Source organism: Euprymna scolopes, chromosome 2 (assembly GCF_053919585.1).
Source record: "Euprymna scolopes isolate OS-2025 chromosome 2, ASM5391958v1, whole genome shotgun sequence".
NCBI classification, from domain to species: domain Eukaryota; kingdom Metazoa; phylum Mollusca; class Cephalopoda; order Sepiida; family Sepiolidae; genus Euprymna; species Euprymna scolopes.
Window position 1 is genome coordinate 102,090,265 of NC_136483.1, and position 25,236 is coordinate 102,115,500.

Genomic DNA, 25,236 nt, shown 5'->3' on the forward strand with positions numbered 1-25,236 from the left:
AACTTGGAAATACGATTTAAAAAATAATGCGGATCGATAAGTGCACTAGCACCATTTGTTTATCTTAATTTTTTATTTTTAAAAGCTTTCCTGGCGAAACCTACCTAAAATAAATTTATCTAATTCTTAATTTCTTATGTTATTGGAAAAAAAAAAGAAGGTAAATATGAAGAATTACTCTACCCTCGAAAATTCCTTTAAAATTACCACTCTTATAGGTTTTCGGGGTCGCTGAAAACGAAAATAACGTTAAGGCAAACGAATAGTTTTCAAGATGTGAAGAAATGTTAGTTTAAAAAAGGGAAGGATCACTTTTCCATAATAATTTAACATAAAATGATCACCCGCTTTGTGGCCACGATTTTTTTTTGGGGGGGGGCTTTCTTTCTTCCCTTGGAAAATCCTTTAAAATTACCTGTTTAAATTGGTTGGCGGGGTGGGGGTGTTTTGGCGGCCGCCAAAACACCCCCACACAGAAAAATGCCCCTCTCTCAGGTGGCCAGAAAGTGGGTTCTCATTCTAAGTTAAATTTACATTGAAAAGTGATCACCCACTTTTCGAAAAGTTTGCAGATTCGTTTTTAGTACACTGAAATCTACAATAAAATATTTCGTTATATACGAACATGAGACGGGCCTTAAAGTAAAATAATACCGGATTTTTGGGGCAGATTTGCCGTTTAGTTGTATAATATCCTCAAACCAGGTAATCACTAAAAGGGACTCTTAAAAGTCGTCACCTGTATCGAGCAAAAGTTTAAAACCACTGATTATATGTCAGCCTACGTCACAGTAACATATATTGAGTGACTTCCTAACAGTATTTTGTATAGTTTTTTTTTAGTTTATACTTATTTTCCCAAAATTTCCCCAAACTTAATGTGTTCGATACAGTCTGTCGCCATTTGTATTTTTCAAATATACCGATAAACACTGCATGTTTTTTGAACCGATTAAACATTATATATTACATAAAAACACTACAATCTTATCCAGTTAGGTAGAACATTTACTTTTCTTGCCTTTGATAACATTTATTTGTTATATATTTATTTTTTGACAACTTCTTTGTATCTGTGTTTAGTAATACAAACCCTTTTCATTTAATGTAACGTTTAGTCGGCTCGAAAAACAGTGTTTATCGGTGTATTTGAAAGATAAAACTGATGCCGGACACTGTTGATTACGTTAAGTTTGAGAAAGTGAGTAAAAACTAAAAAAACTATACAAAATACTGTCACAAACCCACCGATTATGTCAGCCTATGTCATGGTAACATATATTCGGTGGGTTTTTGACACTGTATTGTATAGTTTTTAGTTTTCAACTTACTTTCTCAAACTTAACGTATTCAACAGAGTCTGCAACCATTTCTGTTTTTCGAGACGATTAAACATTTTACATTACATAAAAACACTAAACAATTATCCAGTTAGGTAGAAACGTAACTTACCTTACCTTTGCTTTCATTTATTTGTTTTTGGACAACTTTTTCGAATCTGTGTATAGTAACCCCCCTCCCATCACTCAAATATTAATTACTAACTCACATTTTTGTATACAGAAAAAAACAAAAAAACAAATATTTAGCGTTTCAACATTTTTGCTACGTTCAGCTTTATCCACTGATTGTTGGTCGAGCCCAAGCCAGGATTGACGGTAATCCCGAGGATTAGGATCCAATTCTGCAAAAGTACCATTTTTTTTTTCATTTTCACCTTTTTTTTTTTTTTTACTTTTTGGAGTGGATTGCTGTACTAAGAATATGAGAAACATGCATTTTCTCTTTTTATTAGAATTTTCCATTACACCAAATTGAGACACAGCAACGCGTGGCAGGGTACAGCTAGTATATATATATATATATATATATATATATATATATATATATATATATATATATATATATATATATATATATACACACACACACACACGGCATAATTACGTTGACACACCGGTTCTCGTCAAATCACTAAAGTTAAGCAACGTTGAGCCTAGTTAGTACCAGATGGGTGACCATTTGGGAATTCTAGGCACTGTATGTGTTCTCCGCTTATCTCAGCATTTGTTTCTAGTTGTCCTGAACCTCCACTTGCCTCTGGTATTTAACAATGTCGACTCAGGAGAGGTGTGGTTGAAGATTGCGCACCTCCTGCCACAAACATTTCTTGCGCAGGCACCCCTACGTGAGTATCCATAGTCTGTCACAGACTGAAGGAAGCTACCATATATATATATAATAGACTGTAGTAATGCACTCTATGGGTGTGTCTGTGCGTTGATTTTTTTGTGGCAAATTTACAGAACTTTAGTGTATAAGTCTGGGAGTGATCTTAGTTAAGTTTTGTCTCAGAATACACCCAATAATTACCGATAATCGAAACCGTTATTTATATACACAACACGCTAGGCTTCACCCTAAATGAATCCAGAAAGACGTCATCAATCAGCATACATAACGGATACAGATTTCGCAGACGATGTTGCTTTGTTCGTAAATAACACCGCTGATGCGCAAACACTGTTACGCAAGTTAGAAAGTCCGCAAATGAAATTGGTCTCCACATTAATGCGGATAAGACAAAGTTTATGACTTCCAATGTGGAAGAGAAATCAGGGCTGAAAGAAGTCGCTGAGTTTACGTATCTGGGCAGCAATATAGTTTCCACAGAGAGAGATATCGAAATTCACATGGTAAAAGCATGGGCCGCATTGGGTGGGTTGCATTCAGTATGGACTTCAAAGCTAACTGACAAACTGAAAAGGCAGTCTTCTGCGCAGTAGTAGACTATATCCTTGTTTACGATGCTACAACCTGGATACTCACCAAAAGATTGGAAAGAAACTAGATGGCACATGCACCTGTATGCTATGAACAGTATTAAATATATCTTGGCAAAATCATCCCACGGTGCAGCAACTGTATGCCAACCTACCTGCCATATCTAATATTATCAGGAAGAGACGCCTACCATTTGCTGGTCACTGTCTGAAGAGCAAGCATGAATTGGTGAGTGATGTATTGATATAGACTTCATGACACAGACGTGCAAGCAAAGGACGACCTAGATCCACGTACATCCAACAAATAACACACGACACCAACTGTGAATCTAAGGATTTGAGGCAGCTGATGGAAGACAGGAAACGCTGGAGAGGAAGAGTCACATTGTTCCGGGTAAGGAGCCCGTCCTGATGATGATGATGATGATGATGATGATGATGATGATGATGATTACTACAAATGTAGTTTGATCTAAATCTAATGAATCAATAAGTTTTCATGACGCTTCGAACTGCACATCATGTTTTTAAAGATTACAAGCAGATTACCCTGGCATTGTCGGAGTGTAAAATATAAATCATTCGTTGACATCTATGCTGATGACACGATCATCTACGGCAACACATCAAAGGCTGTAAATGACAAAGTTCTCTCTGATTCTCTCTCCTCTGATCTCGAGCGCGTGGTTCAGTGGGGGAAGATGTGGCTGGTTACCTTTAATGCATCTAAAACCAAACTCCTATCCTTACATCATCAACGCTCTGATCCCCATCTGGCATCAATTGTGATGGATGGCTCTCGTCTGGGTGAGGCCCCATGTTTTGACAAGCTTCTGGGTTTGACCTTTACTCCTGATCTGAAATGGAACACGTACATCAAGTCTGTTGCCAAGGTCGCTGGAAAGATGGTAGGATCCTTCTACCGCTCCAGAAGATATCTCACTACTGATGCAATTCTCTATCTATATAAAAGCCAAGTACGTCCAAGGATGGAATACTGTTGCCATATCTGAGCAGGAGCTGCTAAAAACAGCCTATCCTGCCTTGACAGAGTACAAAATAGACTTCGTGGCTTAGTGGGGGATGCCCTTTTCTCTACCCTGCAACCTCTCTCCCACAGAAGAGACGTTGCGAGCCTGTCCTTGTTTTATCGTTATTTCCATGGCAGATGCTCGTCTGAACTCCAATCTCTGGCCCCCCCCCCTGTCCAATCTTTCACGAAAAACACCCGTCTAGCTGAATCCACTGTGAAAAATTTCCCCCACTCTATATCTGTGCCTAAATCAAAACGCGAATTCCATGAACAAAGCTTCTTTCTTAGAACTGCACGCCTGTGGAACTCTGTTCCGTCTGCCTGCTTCCCTCTGGACTACAACTTGGATGTGTTCAAGTCCAATGTTAACAAATTCCTAATGAACCGCCCCCTTAAGTAAACACTTCAGCAAATCTCCTCACTAACGTAATGTACTTGCAATAACCCTTATCCCTGAGTGGCTTCCGGGCCTTGATAAGTGGGGATCACTGTGTAAAAAAGAAAAAAAATGTCGAAACCTGTTTATACTTGTTTCGTGTTTATTATTATTATATGCTACAGCAACTATATCATAAATTAAATTCCCTCAATATCTCTATACCTAAAAGTAATCTTTGTCTGTCTGTGTGCAGAACAGTCTCTGCCAAACTACTCTGTCCATTTTTTTGGTCTACACACTTGACTTGATATATTGGGGATTCTGACCTTCGGAACAAATTCGATTTGATATTTAGCCGGTAAAAATAGCTGATAAGGGATCAAAAGTGAAAAAAAAATGGATCTTGGCATGCACAAGTCGACTAAACATGTTATTTCTATGCATGTGCAAATATACATTTATGTATTAAACAATGTTATTTTTTTAAGTTTTGATATCCATATGAACTTAAATCAGATGGTAACAAATAACGAACTATATGTTTTGTTTTCAATTCTAGTTAATAGTATCCAAGTCATTTTGTAATTTTTGAAGACACTACTATATATTGGGTACAATATAATAATCAATAGAGAATTGGCTCTATAATAATAAATACGAAATCTGCATAAATTAAAATATCATATTTGAGCATATTGTACGAGTGGGCTACGCCGGATTGCCTGCTAGTCTTTCATAAATGTATATCTCCAAAACTGTTCATTTATATTTTCATTTATTCTTTTTCGTTTCTATTAAATCTTTTATTTTCAGGTCGCTTTCAAAAATTTCTGCTTTGTTTTTCAATTCATAAAAACGCAACAAAACTGTTCAAGACTGATTTACCAAAAGGCAGTTTGACTTCTGTGCATGGAATACGTTTTATTAGTATGACCTGGGTCATCTTGGGACATACTTACGTTTTTGGAATGTCAGTTTGGAGTAAGAATATTTTTTTTTCTTTTATTATTTCAACGTACGTGATATGATAATCCTATTTACCTCCTTTTGATTGTAACCCTTTAATGCCCCACAGAGCATACATATATAGATGACTGCTCGTGGTTATTTTTACGATTATTGTTTCCACTTCACTTCCAGTTGCCCCTCCCCATATCAAAATTTTTTCTTCTTCTAAATAATAACGTCATCTATAATATAAATCTCACCTGCCTGTTTATATGTATGTATGTATGTATGTATGTATGTATGTATGTATGTATGTATGTATGCACGTCTGCCTAAAATTTTCGACAGAGGCTACGGATTTTCATGAGATCAGTATCATGTTGAAGATCGATATTTCGGATGACAAATATCGAAAAATTGGCCCAAAACATTAATTTCTTCATCATCAACTGGGCATTTTTCTACAAGGAGGGGTCGATTTTTTGCAAGCCATTTTTGCAAGTCATCGTATCAGTTGGGTTGACTTTGTCTAATTTTAACGTTCCGAACTTTCGGTCGCGTCATGAAGTTGCGTTAAGATGTCAGATTTTATTTCACTTTTTTTTACGCCTTTGCGTCATGGGTTCGAGCCTGCCTGCCTATTACCACTTTTATTTTTTTTGCTCAACACATCCCGCTAAACACCCGAACATCCAGGCTAATTGTTTATAAAAGCTCTTTTTAACATGGGGTAAGGGGTCTGTATACGGCATAATAACGCGGTCACGCTGATTCTCATTTGATCACTGAAGTTAATCAATGTTGAGTCTGATCAGTATCAAATGGACGACCATTTGGGAATACCAAGCGCTGTACTTAGGAGGTCGTCAACACCTCCCTGCAAGAGCTGCAAAAATCTAACATCATCATCTCCCATGACAGGAATATACATGCAACTGGGGACCACTTGTGAATTTTATACTCTCATGAAGCTTCCCCCCTTTCAATCCGGTACGATACGGTATGGAGGAGGGGCTTCATTTATCTATTCTGCACTTTCACCTAACTCAATTAAAAATGAAAGAGCAACCGGAAGTGAAAATAACTCTGCTCGTTGCCGTATTGTAATTGGACGACTGAAGTATCTGTATTCATAATTGGCCCTGTCACTTCTGAAACCTCTAAAATTGGGAAGAGGTAAAATTATAAAAAGATGGGATGATTTTTAAAATAATATTTATTGTTGAAAGGCCGTCTGATTGTATGTCACATTATAGTAATCTTAACCTGTATTACTGAATAAATATTATGTAGCTGCAACCTAGTGAATACACTTTCAGATGGTGAAACATGTGTCCGTGGATAACTATTTTATTAATAATGATTAAGTCTTCTTATAAGCATATACGGGATATGGTGGCCCTAGGATACGGTTTCAGGTTACAATGTGGAATACGATGTTTTTTTCTGACCCCTAGTTACGGTATTTTCCCCGTCTTACAGTGTTATTTATAATGTTATTTGATTATATACATGTGTATTAAATAATGTACTGTATTTTTTACTAATTTTTAATGCCGTATCTACTATATATATATATATATATATATATATATATATATATATATATATATATATGTGTGTGTGTGTGTGTGTGTGTGTGTGTGTGTGAGAGTGAATAAATGACAAAAAAACTATATTCCAAAATTCACGATGCTGATCATTTTATAATTTATTCCTTTAATTCGGTTGACATTTAACATTTCTTGACAGTATCTGTTTCGTAGCACAAATTCAATCACTTAATTATTATATCAATCAGTGAATCTATTATGCCCTTAACTCATCTGAAGAAATAGTAACAATTAATCCGTCCAGAGGAAATAGTGATTTGACATGATTAAAATCCGAAAATTAGAAGAGAAGCTGTAAATACCTTTAATATGTTTCCATTACGCCATTTTGAATGCAATATGTTTGTCATTTATTCACTATATTGCTCTGTAATTATATTGAGCTTCTTAAATAAGGATTGGTATATATAAGAATATATATTTCTACAGAAATATATATATATATATATATATATATATATATATATTCATCCATCCACATACAGTACTGTTTCGCTGTATCACAGCTCATCAGTGCGGCTAGACAGGCAACTACCTCAAGCCAGGATCGAAACCCGACTGCCCAAACAATTAGGCTATTCGGCTGCTGCTGTGCGGGTAGTGAATCAACGATGTTTTGCCATCGTCCAAATGCCTAAGCTCGATTTGTTTACACAAAGAACATCGTTTAATACGCTAATGGCAGTTTGTATATCACTTCCCAATATGCTGAACCCAAAATAGGGAGCATTATATATATATATGTGTGTGTGTGTGTGTGTGTGTTATATACTGTACTGTATTTTGCTACTAATTTTTAATGCTGTATCCCGCCTGACGAATTCTCACGAGAATGAAACACGGAATATTCTGTGTAGCTTAATTGACATAACTTACTACTTAGGTCTACATATGTATTGAGCACTGTTGAAGTAAATATTGAAAATTTACGCATAAAATTATATCTTTGTATATTAATTTATGTGATTAAATGAAGTAGTCATATATATATATATATATATATATATATATATATATATATATATATATATATATAGGGAAGTTAAAAGAATAAGATAGATTCTTTAAGAATAGTTATATCGGGATAATGCAAAGCTCAACAGATTGTTTTGACGTTATATAGAAGATGAAAAATAAAAGAACAACAATATAAAAATATATACTAATGCATATAGTATTTAATCTTTTATTCAGTATAGAGATTACATAAATTAAGAGTGTAGGATAAGTAAACTCTTTATACCTAAGTATTTCGAAGCCCAATGCTTCTCATCAGAAGAGGAGAGAAGATGCCAGGTAACATATTAGGTATGCGACGTCTAGTGATAACTACATTAAGAGCGAAATAATTACTGGTCAGTTGGAGAGAGAAAAATAATATCATGTTTCTGAATTTTTGAGATGAGGTTTGATTGTTTGTGTTATTTGGATTCTTAGAAGTACTGTTCGAACAGTGCCCTTTATTTAATCCATGGTGCAGCATGCTCTCGTTCCATCTGCCATAAATGGGTAGAAGTTCTAAGTAATGCGCAATTGTATTTTTTTTTAAGCGTCATCCACGCTGAAGATTGGACCTTCAACTTCTAGAAGAGTGTTGCTTAGAACCGAATTTTACCAACGTTAATGTTCTTAGCCACTTTACAAATGTTAGACTTAGGAAGGGGCATTTTGATTTCTGAAAACTTCACGTTTCCGAGGGCAAAATTTTGCCTCTTCAATGATCAAATTGAGGCAAATAATTTTTTCTCCATACTTAATAGGATGCATCCTGCGTTACAGTATACTTATGAAGGAGAGCATGGCTCGTCCATAGCTTTCCTTGATGTATTGGTTACGAAATCATATTCAATTCTGAGTCGTGCTCACTCATTATTCCATTTAAAGGTCTTGGAGACCGTTCACGTTCGGTTGAGAAGGCCTTCTCTCTGTAAACAGAAGGAACACCTCTTGGGTTTGAGCGTAATTAGTCTCTAGGATCTTCGAGTAATATAATGTTGCTTTATTTTAATCGCTCTCCCCATTTAAAAGTTTTTTTTCCCCACTCATAACGCAACGTAATTTCATTTGTACATATTTCCACCCACCCTTTTTTTTTTTTTCAAAACAAACCCCTGGATACAGATTTGAGAAAGCGAGGGCTAAACCAGTCAGCTGATTCCCCCTTTTCTCCTTCTCTTCTCCTCTTCGCCCCGTTTACTTTATTTTAAAAGTTTTTAACCATGAATGTTAAAAGTCTTCCCTTTATGATTGCAGCATATATATATATATATATATATATATATATATATATATATATATATATATATATATATATATATATATATATACAGTGATGATCATATTTATTGGCACGGTAAAATAAAAGTTAAATTTTGTCTAATAAATTCTAAAAAAGGGATTAAATTAAAGAAAATAACAAAGTATATTATGTATTTTTAACTGGCCTTTCCGATGCAGCAATCGGATTTTAGAAAAAATAAATAACAAAGGAACCACAAACATAATTGCAAAAAACCCTTGTTCAAAATTATTGGCACGATTTATTTAATAATCAATTGTATAGCCTTTGGCCTTGATTACCTTTCTCAGTCGCTTTTCATAGTTTACAACCAAGTTGTTGCACTCTTCAGTAGTAATTTTAGCCCACTCTTCCTGACAATAATTCTCCAATTGAATAAGATTCTTAGGCTTCCTTTGCATTACCCTCAATTTTAATGTTCTCCATAAATTTTCAATTGGATTAAGGTCTGGGCTTTGTGATGGCCACTCCAAAACATTAATATGATTGTCCTCAAGCCATTTCTTAGTCAGTTTAGCCGAATGCTTTTGTCATTATCTTGCATGAACCACCAACGACGATCAAGTGAGAGCTCTTTAGCAGAGTCTTTCAGGTTTTCATCCAATATTTTAACATAATCTTCCTTTTTTATGCTACCTGTGACCTTAACAAGTCGCCCTGGTCCAGAGGCAGCAAAGGATCCCCAAAACATCAAACTGCCTCCACCGTGCTTCACTGTGGGTATGGTGTTCTTAGGCAGGAAAGCTTCGCCAGATTTTCTGTAAATATAAGACACTTTATTATGGCCAAATAACTCTATTTTCGTTTCGTCAGTCCATAGAACACGTTTCCAGAATGCAACATCTTTATCAATATGACGTTTTGCAAAGGCTAGCCTTGCTTTCAGGTGCATAGGCTTCAATAAGGGAGTCTTTCTCGGACGACATGCTTTTAAACCAGCTCTCTTCAAAACTCTACCAACTGTATGTCGAGATACATTCACTCCAGAGGTGCTCTGTTCATCAACAATCTCCCCAACAGAGATCCTTGGGTTTTGTTTTACTTGTCGAACAATTTTCCGTTCATCTCTTGGGGAAAGAATCCTTTTTCTCCCTCTACCCTCTAAACTCATAACGTGGCCTTGCGATTTGAACTTGTTTATTATGGCTCTAACAGTGGATTTGGGAAGGTTTAGCTTCTTCGAAATCTTATCATAGCCCTCCCCATTGGTATGGCATGCTACAACAAGCTTCCTGACGTCTTCGCTGTGTTCCTTAGTTTTAACCATGGCGATTGAAAATTATAATTTAGTCACTTATAATAGTTTAAATAAATCGCTATCTAAAAATTATCTGAAAAAAATTATTCACTGAATTAGCGTTAAACAAGCATAATATGGCTATAAAAAAGTTCAGAAAGCACGTAAACCGGAAATTGATTGATATTATACTGATACTAAAAGAAAAACAAAGCCGTGCCAATAATTTTGAACAAGGATTTTTTGCAATTATGTTTGTTGTTCCTTTGTTATTTATTTTTTTCTAAAATCCGATTGCTGCATCGGAAAGGCCAGTTAAAAATACATAATATACTTTGTTATTTTCTTTAATTTAATCCCTTTTTTTAGAATTTATTAGACAAAATTTAACTTTTATTTTACCGTGCCAATAAATATGATCATCACTGTATATATATATATATATATATATATATATATATATATATATATATATATATATATATATATATATATATATATATATATATATATAAACAACTGATGATCCCTTGAAAAATAAATTATTGGTATTATTAAAAATAAATTATTGGTATTATAGTAAAATCGAGAGCGAGTTGATGCAATGATTGCAGGTGATTGAATGACTTATTGACTAGATGGTTTTCTAACGAATGATAAAAAAAAATTTTTTGTATAGTTTTAAAGGTTAAAAACTTCAAAGACTATATATATATATATATATATATATATATATATATATATATATATATATATATATATGTATATGTATAATTATTTTTTAAAAATGTTTTTCAATGAAGATAAAAAATAATTACAATAAAATAAATAGTTATTGATACTGAATTTTTTTTAATCTATTGCAGGCAATTCAAAAATGGGCCAAGAATTAATGGCGAGATTTACTTTCCAAGCCATTGGAAATGCGACAGTTTCGGTGGATACATTCTTTTTATTAAGGTAAAAATCAATAAACATGGATTGTCATCTGGTGAAATAAAATCCACTTTTCAATGCATTTCTATTCAGCACATCATCGGGTGACTTTTGGCCTTAATAAGTAGCGACTCATTTGTTAAAAACAATAAAATTGTACAAATTTCCTATAGAAAATATATTCCCTTTTGGACCGCTCTGCTCATTAAATACTATTAAAACAATGGGCCTGTAGATATATTTAGATTTGGTTAGTGGCACCTTTGGAAGTGGCTATGAACCAGTGACAATAGAAACGATTGATGAACAGCAAAGCTGGACTTAATGACAGTCAATAAGTTTTTATGACAGTCGTGAGTTGGGACTTTACAACAGCCAGTTGAATTTAAACGAAAGCAGATGGTGGTTGTGACTAGATCAGCAGCCCTTGAGCAGACCGATATGAGTTGATCAACTGACAGAATTGGTTTTGACAGTAGATGTAAATGTGGACCTTGGCGTGTAGAGGATCAATGATGTTACACACAGACAAAGTTCAACTGACATATATGTAAAGCACCAGTGGGTTTTATTTGTTTTTTTCCATGTAATTTTATTTTTATACTTGTGAGCCCGTGTGCTGCTCTCAACGGCTGCCAATGCATAAAAGACGATGACATAGCCATAAAAAGATAAGAACAAAAAATCCACAGTGCACAGCATTGAGGTTGGCGACTTGTTGGTGGGGGACACGTGATGTCATAACATTACGAGAGAGAGAAACACCAACACATCTGCACGGACATACACTAAATCCACGAGTGCAGAGCAAGCCAAATTTTACCCAACTTATATATTGCATTCACAATCAAGCAGCTTTCATTAGTGATTGGCTTCTAAAATGATTCCTCTGCACAACCAGCAACACAGCTCATCTGCATGGCCAGTAACACGCACGCCTATTCTAATTATTTGTTCATAACCAAACATTCTCAGATCCATGTTGACTTTTTCTGAGAAAGTCATCATCAGCTTCCCATCAGAGACACAGCACACAATATAACAACGTTCTGCCTAGTGTCGTTGTCAGTGGAGGCAGTTGATAATTCATTTTGTGTATCAATTTCACTACAAAATTTACTAACAAAAAAAAAAAAAAAAAAAATCAATCATTCAAGCGGTGTCCTGTCTAGTATAGGCATTGATGGCTGTGACTCTCTATCTATCTATCTCCTTTGGGACATTCGTGAATTCATTGTTAATTATCGTTCATAACCCGATTCATGTTTGTTGTATTGTCACAGCTTTCTTAACGATTATACAGACAGTTTCTTTCTGTCAGAGCAGTTCCCATATTAAGCGATTGTTCTGACTATTGTATCCAGAGGAATCTTCTGCCCAGCACAATGAGATACGAAACCAGGAACAGAATTATTCCTGCTTTCCATGGCCTCACGTTACCCTGCTCAGGGGGCTGAAATGAGTTCTCGACCTTGCCCAAGGGTTTCTCAAAGACTAGCGAAAAGAAGGAGGCGCCTTACACTTTCTTTGACGATAGTGCTGTCCCATCACCCTATACAGCACCTATTATTCCCAAATGGTCACCCATTTGGTAAGGCTCATTGTTGCTTAGCTTCGGTGGACTGTCAGGAACCGGTGTGTCAATGTGATTATGCTGTATTAAACAAAAAAATAAATAAATAAAAAAGGGGGACTAATTCTGCCCCTTTTTCTTTGTGCATACAGTTGCTGTACATGTAATTGTGTTTTTTTTTTGTTCATCTGTTTTTGTCTTTTTCAAATTGTTTCTTTTTTTTTTTTCTTTTTTTTACAGTGGATTGTTAGTTGTCTATGGAGTGCTGCATAATATGGAAACTAATAATGGCAAAGTGAATTGGTTTTATTACTATGTCCATCGTTTTTGGAGGTAAGTGTGTCATTGTTCTAAATTTTATTGTTGAGATGTGGATAGATAATTTGGATAATTTGGATTATTCGGACTACTGTTCTCATCTTGAGTGTTATTTTCACAACGTTCCGGCCGATGTTTACTTCAAGCCTAAGCTTTAACAAAGTTGGAGGTTATATTAGCCAAAACGTTCATCCTAAGCAGGTTGAGCCGGATTCCCTCAAAGGAGAAAGTTTCATGGGAACATCAAATTCAGAAGGGGGCCCCCAATCACATGTATATCCCAGTCAGGGGAGATGACAACATTAGGTTTTTGCAATTCTTTCAGGAATGTATCGACATCCTCCGACATACAGCGCCTGGTATTCCCAAATCGTCACCCATCTGGTACTGACCAGGCTCAACGTTGCTTAACTTAAGTGATCTAATGAGAATCAGTGTGCCAACATGATTATGCCATATAGATCAATCGAAACGTGGCAATAACATCGAAGATGAAAATCATAGTCCGAATAACCCAGATAATACAAATAAACTTTTACTTTGATTTAAGAGCAAAACAAATGTAAAATTAGATTTCAATTGACAGTTTAATGGCTTTACTTTTGAATTTCTCATAAAAAATATCCCTAAGAAATTTACTAATACAATAATAATAATAATTTTCGACACTCGAAAGTGATGTTAAATTGCCAAATAGAAAATAAGTTGTGCAACTGTTAGAAAGTGAAAAAAAAAACCATTTGCTTGGGTGTACTTTGAAGAACTAGTCCAACAAACTCTATTCATACTCCACGTCATTCTATTGGTCAATGGGCCAATTGCTCAGTGCCAACTTTTGTCTATTTACACAAAGAGAAAATAGTGCATCAAAATGTGACTGCTAAATTGTTATGGTGTGAAGCAATTGTATTAAAATCTTGATACAACGTTTATTATATTTTAAGATTAATTATCTCCCTTGCTTTTACTAATTGCTCTTCTATCATAAGGAACAAACCTCATTTTTTTTATATGAGGAATCCTTGTAGTGAACGTGTCGAGATAAAATACCATCTCGCCTATTAAGACAAAAAATTTCTTTCTCTCTCCATTCTGTTCTCATTCTATCATTTGTACTCCTTTTTTTTTCTTTTTTTTTCTTTATTTCTTTTTTTCTTTTTTTCTTTTATTTCTTTTATTTCTTTTTTTCTTTTTTCTTTTTTTCTTTTTTTTCTTTATTTCTTTTCTTTGCAAGAAAAGCAGGAAATATTTAGACAGCAGAAATGTACTGAAAGGTAACAAGAATCAGAATTCAAATACTTGGACTTCAATTAATATATTATCATTAGCATCATCATCATCATCATTTTGGGGTAGCAGAATCAGTTGACAGGGAAAAGCCAACAGAAACACGAAAAGTAATGCAAGTGTGTATTCAGCCGTGCTTTTTTGTGCCCCCCCCCCCGTTATCGGAGAAGACTACTGAAATTTTTTTTACCCCTAATTTAAAGCACCAGTAGAGCAGCCACATATAGACAGGCAGGCATTTGCCTTGTAAATAAATTGCCCGCTAATGGTGGAATTATTTACTGCTTGTGAATCGATTTTGTCTGCCATTTCACAACAACACCTCAAAGTTTACTTACCTATAAGGGAATTTTACAAGGTTGTATCTGTTTCGTTGAAAATATTTACTAATTTATTTTTATATATGTTGTACAAAAACGAAACGAAACTTTTCGTATCGCTTCGTTTCGTTCATTTTTTTTTTTTGTTTTTCTTTGTACATCTATAAGTATTTAATTATAACCAGAATATGCCAAAAAGTACCAACGCTTAACAAAAAACTATGAAACGTGAAAAGTTATAATTAGGGCAATCCAAAAAATTGCATTTATTGATCAGGTTTAGTAATTTGACAAAGTAATTATATAAAAAAAAATTCATAAATCTATCAAAATATTTAAGTTTCATGTTATAAAAACATTCAATGGGCATCTATTGCAATTTTTAGGTTGCCCTAATTATAATAACAAAACAAACGAAACTTTACTAAAACAAAAGGCAACGAACGAAACATTATATTTTGTAAAAGTTTTTCTACGAAAGTTTGGGCCACACCCTTGGTACTTTTGGGCTATGCCCTTGAAGTAATGGGGATGGATTTGAGAGAAAGAGAATCAAAGATATCAGAAATAGGTTGGTTTGGAAGTCAATTTCTAAAAGCCATCCAATACATGCCTGTATGTAAAACACATGTTAGACCTATTATCGTCGTTGACAAACAAAGAGAAATTGAACCCACGCACGCACGTGCGCGCACACGCACACGCACACACACACACACACACACACACACAAAAAAAAGTTATAGCATAAATTTTTTACTTAGAGTATTCTTTGTATAAACAAAATAAATAAAAAAAATACATAATGTCTATACGACTTATCACTTATTACACACACACACACACACACACACACACACACACACACACACACACACACACACACACACATATATATATATATAAAGAACAAGTAGTTAATAAAACGTTAAAAGACACTTTGAAAAAGAGTTAAAAACATATTTAATTTTAAAAAGGAAGCACAAAATAAGTGGATAGTCCTTAATCCGCGGAGTTTCGAAGAAATACTTTCCTTCTCATCAGAGGTTAGGATTTAGTAATATATATATATACATATATACTAGAAGATGTATCCAGCGTTGCCCGGTATTAAACATAACGTAAAATTCCTTTTAAAAATATGAAGTAAAAAAAAACAAAAAAAACGAAAGAAACTGAGACAGGTGCATACGAATATTATGATTTTTTTCTACAAAGTTCACTTCTTGTAAATAAAAAATGAAAAAAAAAATGCTCGCGCTGAGATCGAAACCAAAACCTAAAGACATTGAGTCAAGTTCGATAATCATTACACCAGCTTGTCAAGATCTTTAAAAAGTATTTTCAAATCTTGTGAAACAGTTGACAAACAGAAAAAAATCTGATGGCCTCCAAGTACAATTTTTTCAATTTTGACTCCTTAGAAACACGTTTTTCAGGGTGAAAACCAATTTAAAAGTTTTCCACATTTCTGAATACACTTTATACCAAATTTCAAGTCCGTAGTTCAAAAATTCGTTGAGTATATAGGTTAAGAAGTGTCCTTTCACACACACACACACACACCCACACACATTCTCATATATATATATATATATATATATATATATATATCACTCATTTTAAAAAAATTTCTTATTTTGTTTTGGCTAGGGATAGAAGCATCCTACCAGAAAACAGACATTCACCTGCTATCTCATACATTCCAATCGGGAGATATTTATAAAATTCTAACCGTTCCTTTAAGTGCAATTGCATGAATCTTTCTTGCACTATGTTCACCGAGGATATATGCAAATAAATATGTTATAGATATTATATGTATATAGGGTATATTATATTGAAAAAAAAAAGGACCTTCCTGTCGAATCCTGACGTATGAGATTCAGCAAACTAAATTGCCTAAAATCTACCCAAATGATTTGTTTATAGTGGTGAAGCTTTTGCGTAGAATCATTCACACTTTCTGCAGAAATACAAGGAAGAAATAAATTTTACTTATTACTAAAGTTCTACTCGATAATTTTCCGTAATTTTTGGTTTACCCTAATATATATTTTTTCAACTGATAAGTATATCCATAAGTTTTCCTGTTATTTTATTTTGAACTGTCATAATTTCGTATGTATCCTAATATAATTAAGCACTTTATTTCGTCCTCCCACCAGACAACCAATCCAACATAACCCACAGGTAACAAACATACACACATACACACACACACATACACATACACACATACACGCACACAAATACACACATACAATATCTAGCAAAACAAAAACACAACACTTTTTCTTTCTGTTTTTTTTTTTTGTTTTTTTTATATTTTCACCCCAAACAAGGCACATTGCCACTTTGGTGTAGGGGGCTACTATCAGCGGCAGCAACTACTGGGGAACTGTGTTGGGATTTGGCCAGCAAGATGTCGGTTCACATTGCACTTGAACTTCTGCATGTCAGTACAGTTGGGGAAGCAGGAACTTGGAATGGAATTCCAGAGTCTAGCGGTTCTGGGGAAGAAACTACTGGAGTAGAAAGATCTTTTACATCTAGGGATCTCTACTGCGTGGGGGTGGGATTTAGCTGCCTGTCGGGTTTGCCGAGCGTGTCTACGTTGTGGGGGCACAAGTGTCTGCAGTTCGTCAGAGCATTCACCATTAAAATACTTGTAGAACAGGTAGAGGGATGCAACGTTTCGTCGATGGGACAGAGGCTGAAGCTTAGATGCCAGTTCAGGGCCTAGGTTGGCGACTCTTTTTTGAACCTCGTCTAGGAGCGAGAGACTAGTAGCAGATGCACCAGCCAAAATGTGATAACAATACTCCATACATGGGCGAATGGTTTTCCTATAACTTGACTTTTTTGTTTGTTTTATTCTATTAATTTATTGATTTATTTGTACTCTTCATTTTGTTCAGATTAACTCCGCCTTATATGCTGGTCATGCTGGTGTATGTTCCACTGTTGCAATACTGGGGCGATGGACCGTTTTGGCCGATCCATGGCAGTGAAATTGATTATTGTAGAAATTCTTGGTGGTACAATCTTTTATATATAAATAATTTTTATGACAAAGAGGTAAGAATTTTTCTCTTCTCTTTTTCTTTTTAAGCTGTTACAATAGTTGATGTTTTGTCCAAAATGGTTTGACTAGATGTCTGCCTGGCGCAAGTCCTTTCCAATCACCTGAACTGGAGTTGGTCTATTCACGTTCAGTATCATTGTCTCTGTCTCCTTAGTACTAATATTGAGTCCAACCTCTTTGCTGCCCAAATGTCTGCAACCAGCTGGTTTTCTCTTGCATATGTTGAAGTGTATGGGATAGTCGTGCCAGGTTGTCGGCAAAATCTAGATCTTCGAGAGTATAGAAAAGACTCCATTGGATCCCTCTTGAGGAGTTCTCTGTTGTCCTTTGCATAATCCAGTCGATGACCAGGTTAAAAAGAACCACTGATATCACACATCCCTGCCCGACATCCGTTTTAACATTAAAGAACGTGTTGCTGTACCCTACTGAGCATCTGAAGGTCTTGTAAAAGCTCTTGATCAGGTGAACCAGCTTGGACAGGATAGTATAGTGCCATAGGATGTTCCATAGGCTGTTTCTGTGGATGCTGTCAAAGGCTTTTTCAAAGTCAACAAAGTTCACATATAGTTGTCTATGCCACTTTGTACACTGGTCAATGATGTTCCAGAGTGTGAAGATCAGGTCTCTACATCCTCGGTGTTTTCTGAACCTGCTCTTTTCTCAGTTTGTCCTCCACAACATTTGATTTGACATTCTTGTTATGATGATCTTACGGAGAGAAAAGTGATCCTTCTCCAGTTTTTACAGTCGTTTAACGCCCCCTTTTTTTTTGATCTTGACAATTACAGCTTTGTTCCAGTCTTCAGAAACTTTCTCACCTTCCCATATTGCTGTGAACAGTGGTAGTAAGATTTTGGCTGCAAGGTTGATTAGCTCTGCGTCAAGGAAGTCTGAACCTGGTGACTTGTCATTCTTCAGGGTCTTGATGGCAGTTATGATCTCTTCTGCAGTTAGAGGGGGGGGGGGTCGGTGTTAATATCCAGTTCCTCTTCAGCTTCTGGAATGTCAGCTGTTTCCTCAGGTGTTGGTTGATTGAGGACTTCCCGGAAGTGTTCAGCCCATCCCTCTTCTTGTTCTTTTTCAGTTGTCAGCAGTTTTCCTGCTTGTTCTTGACTGGACCATCTGCACTCCCTTTAAATTTCCCGCACACTTGGGGATCTTATACAGCCTCCCTTCTTCTCCTTGTGCTTTAGCTGCAAGTTGTTCCATGGCCTCTCTCTTCTCTCGGTGTGCAAGTGACTTAACTTTCTTGTTAGCTTCTCTGTATGATTCTTCTTGTTGTTCATGTAGCCTAGCGGATTTAGTGATCTTATTTGAGCCAGTCGAGGCTCGATAATCGCTCAAAAATCGAAAATTAGACAAAATATTGGTAGAACATTACATTTTTGCACAATTGGTGACATTTATTGGATGTGTTTCTATCAGTATTTTAGGACTGTTGTGGCAGGGATTTACTGTTGGAATTGAGCAGAACATAATCTGTGTAAAATAATGTCGAGGATATGGGCCAGTGCAGGTCCTTGGTGATGGCGTCCATGACAAGAATGAAGACCAATGGAGAAAAGGCCGAGCCTTGTTGTACTCTATAATAGGAAAGTCCTTAAACATGTCAGCATCAGTTTGCACTAAACTCTTTCATGAATCATAGAGTACTATGACTCCGTTAACAAGCTTTTCGGTATCACTATGGAGTCATAGCTTGTTCCAGATCACATCATGTGGCCTGCAATTAAAGGGGTTTTCCAGGTTGAGGAAGACAATATGCAGTGGTTTCGACCCCTGAACTTGTTTCACCACGTGGCATGAATTACATCTGTTGTATCATACTTCTTAACTAATCCACACTGATTTTATTTAATCATGTCAATCACTCATGTGAACGATTTGCACAAAAAAATTTCATTACGTCCAAAAAAGTCAAATTATAGCAGCTTTTCCCTTTGCCACCGCTACATTGCAGTTCAAACCAATGGGGACTTTTGTTTTTATAATCATTTGTTGAATAGCTGTTCCAGCAACACAGAGGAGTCCCAGAGTTGGGAACACCACTCCTCAGTTGTGATGCCATCAAAACCAGTTACCTTGCCAGTGCACATTGCTTGCAATGTCAAAGAGATCTCAGCAGCTGTGATATGGTGTACACCATCCTGGTTAGAGTTGACAGAGAAGCTCCTCCATTGAGATTTTTGGTGCTTATGCATTTTTGGTACCACACTATTTGTAAATAGTTTTTTCAGGTTAAATTCAAGTTTCACAATATCTTCTTTTTTTTTTTTAATTCAATTGTAAGGTGGAAGCACAGAATAGTTACAAAACACCCTTCCCTCTCCATGTTAAGAATGGCTTTCAAAATAATAACATTATTATTTCAACACGGTACCAAAAATACACAAGTACTAGATTTTCTTGTAATATTAATGCCAACACCGATAATTGCTTTCCAATCAAGCATCAATGTTGACTAATCACATCAGACATAATCATGATCGATTTGTGAAGAAGAGAAAAAGAAAAATGAAAGAGAGAAACAATTATGTTAAGCGCATTGCTTATTATATTGCAATTTCATTAGGTTATATTTAACGTGTTCTCAGCTTGGTTATTTCTTCCAACCTATACTTGATTCTCATCCCATTATCATATTTCGCCTTTGTGAAGTCATGTCTGCTTACATATCACCGACTTCCTTTTCTCATGATCCTGGCTTTTACAGTGATTTCTTCTAATATTTTGTCTACAGCATTTCTTTTATAACCACTAATATGTATGCACTAGTTAACTTTCCCACTCAAATATATTTGATTGAATGTTTCCTTTTTATTCTCAGTGTATGGCCTGGTCATGGTATTTAGCCAATGATATGCAGTTTTATGCCATCAGTCCAATCATTTTGATCTTCCTCTACAAGTAAGCTTTTATTTCATCTCATACTTAGACTGGTTGTTTTATAATCCGATCATAGGTTGGTGTGTAATTTAGTGTGGTGTTCTGTATGATTTTGGCATTTTTATGGTGAATATAAATAAATATAAATATAGCTAAATCAGCAAATAAAAATGATGGATAAAAACATGAATGTTGTAAAAGATTAATTTCATTATACACGTGCGAACTTAACGGGATTTGGGGGGGGGGTGAAGGCAAGAAAACCTGAGTTGACAAATAAGATAGATTTATATATCAACAGTTTGCAGAAATTTAAAATATACTTTGAAATGTCAAAGTTCGTTGAGAAGTTTTTTAAGAATTAGATAAAAGCGTCATGAAGTTCGTTTCAAAGTTTCCTTGTGTGTGTGTGTGTGTGTGTGTGTGTGTGTGTGTGTGTGTGTGTGTGTGTGTGTGTGTGTGTGTGTGAGAGAGAGAGAGAGAGAGAGAGAGAGTTTACCTTTTGGATAGTGGAATTCACTGGAAATTCCTTTAAGGGGACTCAAAAGAATTCCAGTCGATATTTTTAGGATGGGCGTTGTTGGTGCTGAGAATCGAGGCATATTGCAGGAGTCACTATGGGGAAAACTAATATTTTGTTGACCAAATCACTCTTTTTATAGGTTTAGATAATTTGACAGACGTGTTACTGTTGGGTATAAAACGGTTTTTATTGGTTAGAAGTGAAGAGGGAAGCATATCGTAGCGAACCAGAGAAAGAAAAGGAGTGGCTATGCAAGCCATTCGCTATTTAGCATTCATCAAAATCGCATCTCTATTCACTCACTACAGCATTAAATATGAAATTATCATTCTATGATCGTCCAAGTTAGAGTCCATTTCAATGAGGATCACATGCATGCCGGCCATTTTCTCTGTCAATAACACTTTCTAAAGATTTGTAAAACTGTGATATTGCTATCGCTAGAATGAAACTTGAGTAAGTGGCTGGTCAACATTTATTTTCTGGGGTTTTTTTTCTGATAAAGTGGATTCTTCATCCAAAGTTGTGATCCTTAACTGTGTGCTGTGTGTGGCAGGGGGTAAGTCTGCAAAAAAATTGAGTAAATTTTGTCTTACTTATTACTGTTCTTAATTACTATATTATAATATTTTATCAACCAACGCTGTTAGATGAAAATAAACTGCGCATTCCGAGTGCATTCTTCCTCATGACTCTTCGATGTGAACAGACTGTTGTTGTAAAACTTTTGATATAATGAAGGGCATGATTACAGAAAATCGGAAGGTTCTATTTATAGAAACTGGCGATAGGAGCTGACCAATCAAATGAAGCCATGTTCTGCTAGCAACCAATCAGAAACCAGAATTGCTCCATCAAAATATCGAATCTTTCAGCATTTCCGCACATGATTTTTTCGTGTCCAACATGAAAAGAAATTTTCTCTCCATCTGCAGACTTACAATCCGACACATGTACGGATTGACTATTCTTCGTCTTTGTCTTTGTTTTTACAATTCAAAGTTTCTCTGATTAACGACTGTTATTTTGTTTGGAAACAAGACGTTTTCATTCCTTCTGCAACCAAAATATGGCTTTGAATTCAGATTTAAAAGTAAACAAGAGAATCGTGCATGCCCCCCCCCCCCGTGAGTGCACAGTGAACGAGGCATTAAAAAAATGGCTAAGTTCAGCATTTCCCCCACCCCCTATTTAGCCTTAAAAGTCTCCAGGGGACGTCAAATCCTGGTGAAAATGAACAAACATTGCAGTTTTAAGTCTTAACATATGTAAATTTGAGTTATGCACTATGCAAAAAAAAGAAATGACTATCCATCATTTGCCCCTCCCCCAACCTATTTAGCTCCAAAAGTCTCCAAGGCCTTAATATATTTAAATTTGGGTTCAGCACCATGCAAAACTGCTAAATAGACATACACAGAAAATTTTGGACAAATATGGTAAAATAGTCCCAAAAATGAAGTGCTTTTATGAGCCCTAAAAGAGCCCCTGGTGCACACCCAAGAGTTATTGCGAAGTATAGACAAACAAAATTATATAGAAATCAGTTAGAAAGTTTTATAAAAATCCAAGACATACATTTTTTTAATAGGCACAAAAGTGTCAATTTTAGCCATTTTAACCCGAAATGTACCCCCGGGGGGGATGGGGCAGAATTTTTCCGGAAAATCATGTTTAATGTTTGTGCAAAATTTCAAAAATTCCAAGGTGTAGTTATTGAGAAAAGTGCGGATAGACGAATGGACAAGGGCGAATTTACAGGTCCACCTTCCTTTTGTCGGGGGGGGGGGGTACCAATAAAATTAAAAAAGTTAAGAATAATGGAAGCAACTATCACGAAACAATATTAAGATAGCCAGACATACAAGATGTCAAAGGAATTTTAACTCTCACGTTCAATTCTTCAACAACTGCAATCAACATACACCGGGTGGTTTTCTCCATAGGACACATTAAGTAACATTTTCATAAAAAAGCTTCTTTTTTTTTTCTTTTCTTCTAAAACCAAAAATGTCTTTCAATTCAAAAAACGTCATTCAAAAAAAAAAAAAAACTCACTCCTTCACCATCGTCAACTTGCAATAAGCAAGCTGGGTCTTTAATCTTTGAAAGTTTTCATAACAGAAATCGAGAATTGTCAGTAAAGTCAAATGCAGGTATCATACCTTTTTCCGTTATGCATTAGTCACATACAGTTAAAACATAATTCAAGGGCCCATTTGTTACCTTTTTTTTTTTTTTTTGTATTTTACTTCAGTAAACTTTAAGAGATCAAGGAGCTCCTTCCTGGAGCTAACACTTGATTCCATTATTATTTAAATTTATATCCGAGGGCTCTTTTAAGAATAGATACCGTTCCCTTTATGGCTGCTATCTGTATTTCATTACAGCTTGGTCTTCCAGGGATCGCCCCGGTGTGAAATATGACATTTCAAATTAACAATATTTGGTGATATTTTATGCACAAATTCCAATTTATTTCAATCATTTTAATACATTTGTTGTCACGTGTATGTTGTCACATGTACCAAATTGCACTGTGCAACAAATTTCAGGTTTAAAAAAGTGCATGTCACAAAAAACCTGTTTCAGTGTAAGAAAAATATTCTGATACTAAATTTGACCTTTATTTCTCAAGATTAGACACCGTTTTCATCTATTATATAAATCTCACCTGTCTGTTTAAATGTATGTATGTATGTATGTATGTATGTATGTATGTATGTATGTATGTCTGCCTAAAACTTTCGACATAGGCGACGGATTTTCACGAGATCAGTATCGTTTTGAAGCTCGACGCTTCGAACGGCAAACATCAGAAAATTGACTAAAAACATTAATTCCTTCACCCTCAACTGGGCACTTTTCTACAAGGAGAGGGTCGCTTTTTTTTCGATTGACTAGGCTTAATTTAAACCTTCACCACTGCAACGGCAAAGACGTCACTTTTATTTTTCACATTCTTTTCCGCCTTTGAGGTATGGGTTCAAGCCTGCCTGCCTACTACCACTTTTTTTTTGTTTTTGCTCAACACACACCTCCAAACACCCGGGCAACACCGGGCACCCAGGTTAGTGTATTATAAATCAGATTTTATTATTATTGGTTATAGATGAAAAACACAGAGTTGTCAGTTGAAACCATTTGTAGACTGTTTATTTACAAAATATATGTCTACAAAAAAAAAAGTTAATCTAAACATATTTAAAAATATTTAGAATAATTGAACCAATCTTTTACCAAAATGATTGAATTTAACATTATTAAATGGCCTCAAAAGTGTTGATATGCCATAAAACTGTGACAGAATGAGAAACTGTCTGGTGCAGCTTTAATTAATTAAGATAAATTAACTCTTAAATGACACTGTGCAACACTCAAATATATACAGGACATTTGCGGCCATATTTATATGGCGCAATGGCACGGAAAATCCATTTCTGGCTTTCTTTTTGTCAAATTAGGTACGTTTTTTTTGTAAAATTGTCACTTTGGAGAATTCCGTGGAGAATTTTAGTGATGGGAATGATGGACATGAAAATTTCCATAAGGATATTTTAGTGATGGAGAAACGTTTTAAAGAAAAATAGAACCCTGTCATGTTGACAGATTACTCATAGAATTTCAAAAGGGAGGATGACAGCCAATACAAGAGGATTAAAAAGAAAAATGTTCAAACTGAGAATTTTGTAGTTTTTCATTCATAACCAATAATAATAAGATATGATTTATAGTACAGAAAAACAGTGCTTACTCTAGAGAAGTAAAGACCCGATTTAGTATCAGGATACTTTCCTTACACTAAAACAGATTTTATGTGGCATGAACATTTTTTAACCTGAATTTTGTTGCACAGTGTAATTAATGAGGAAATAAACATTTTTCTAGTAATTAGTTAAGTAAATTAGTTAAGTAATTAGTTAATTAGCAACTGTACATATTATTAGGAAGCAGCTTACAATTATTGATTTATTTTCATAAAATCAAATACAAAAAAAGCACAAAAT

At 35.2% G+C, this 25,236-nt stretch overlaps 1 protein-coding gene across 2 annotated transcripts in view; it reads left to right on the forward strand.

The window, feature by feature from the left end:
* LOC145293457 (zinc finger BED domain-containing protein 5-like) overlaps nucleotides 1–25,236 on the forward strand; it is a 112,138-nt gene that overhangs the window by 48,656 nt on the left and 38,246 nt on the right. For both annotated transcript variants that reach the window (XM_080140021.1, XM_080140024.1), the window contains exons 6-10: nucleotides 5,012–5,179; nucleotides 11,162–11,255; nucleotides 13,045–13,137; nucleotides 17,651–17,810; nucleotides 20,648–20,727. In XM_080140021.1, the coding sequence (XP_079996147.1) occupies nucleotides 5,012–5,179; nucleotides 11,162–11,255; nucleotides 13,045–13,137; nucleotides 17,651–17,810; nucleotides 20,648–20,727 (595 nt within the window). The remainder of the gene's footprint in view (nucleotides 1–5,011; nucleotides 5,180–11,161; nucleotides 11,256–13,044; nucleotides 13,138–17,650; nucleotides 17,811–20,647; nucleotides 20,728–25,236) is intronic.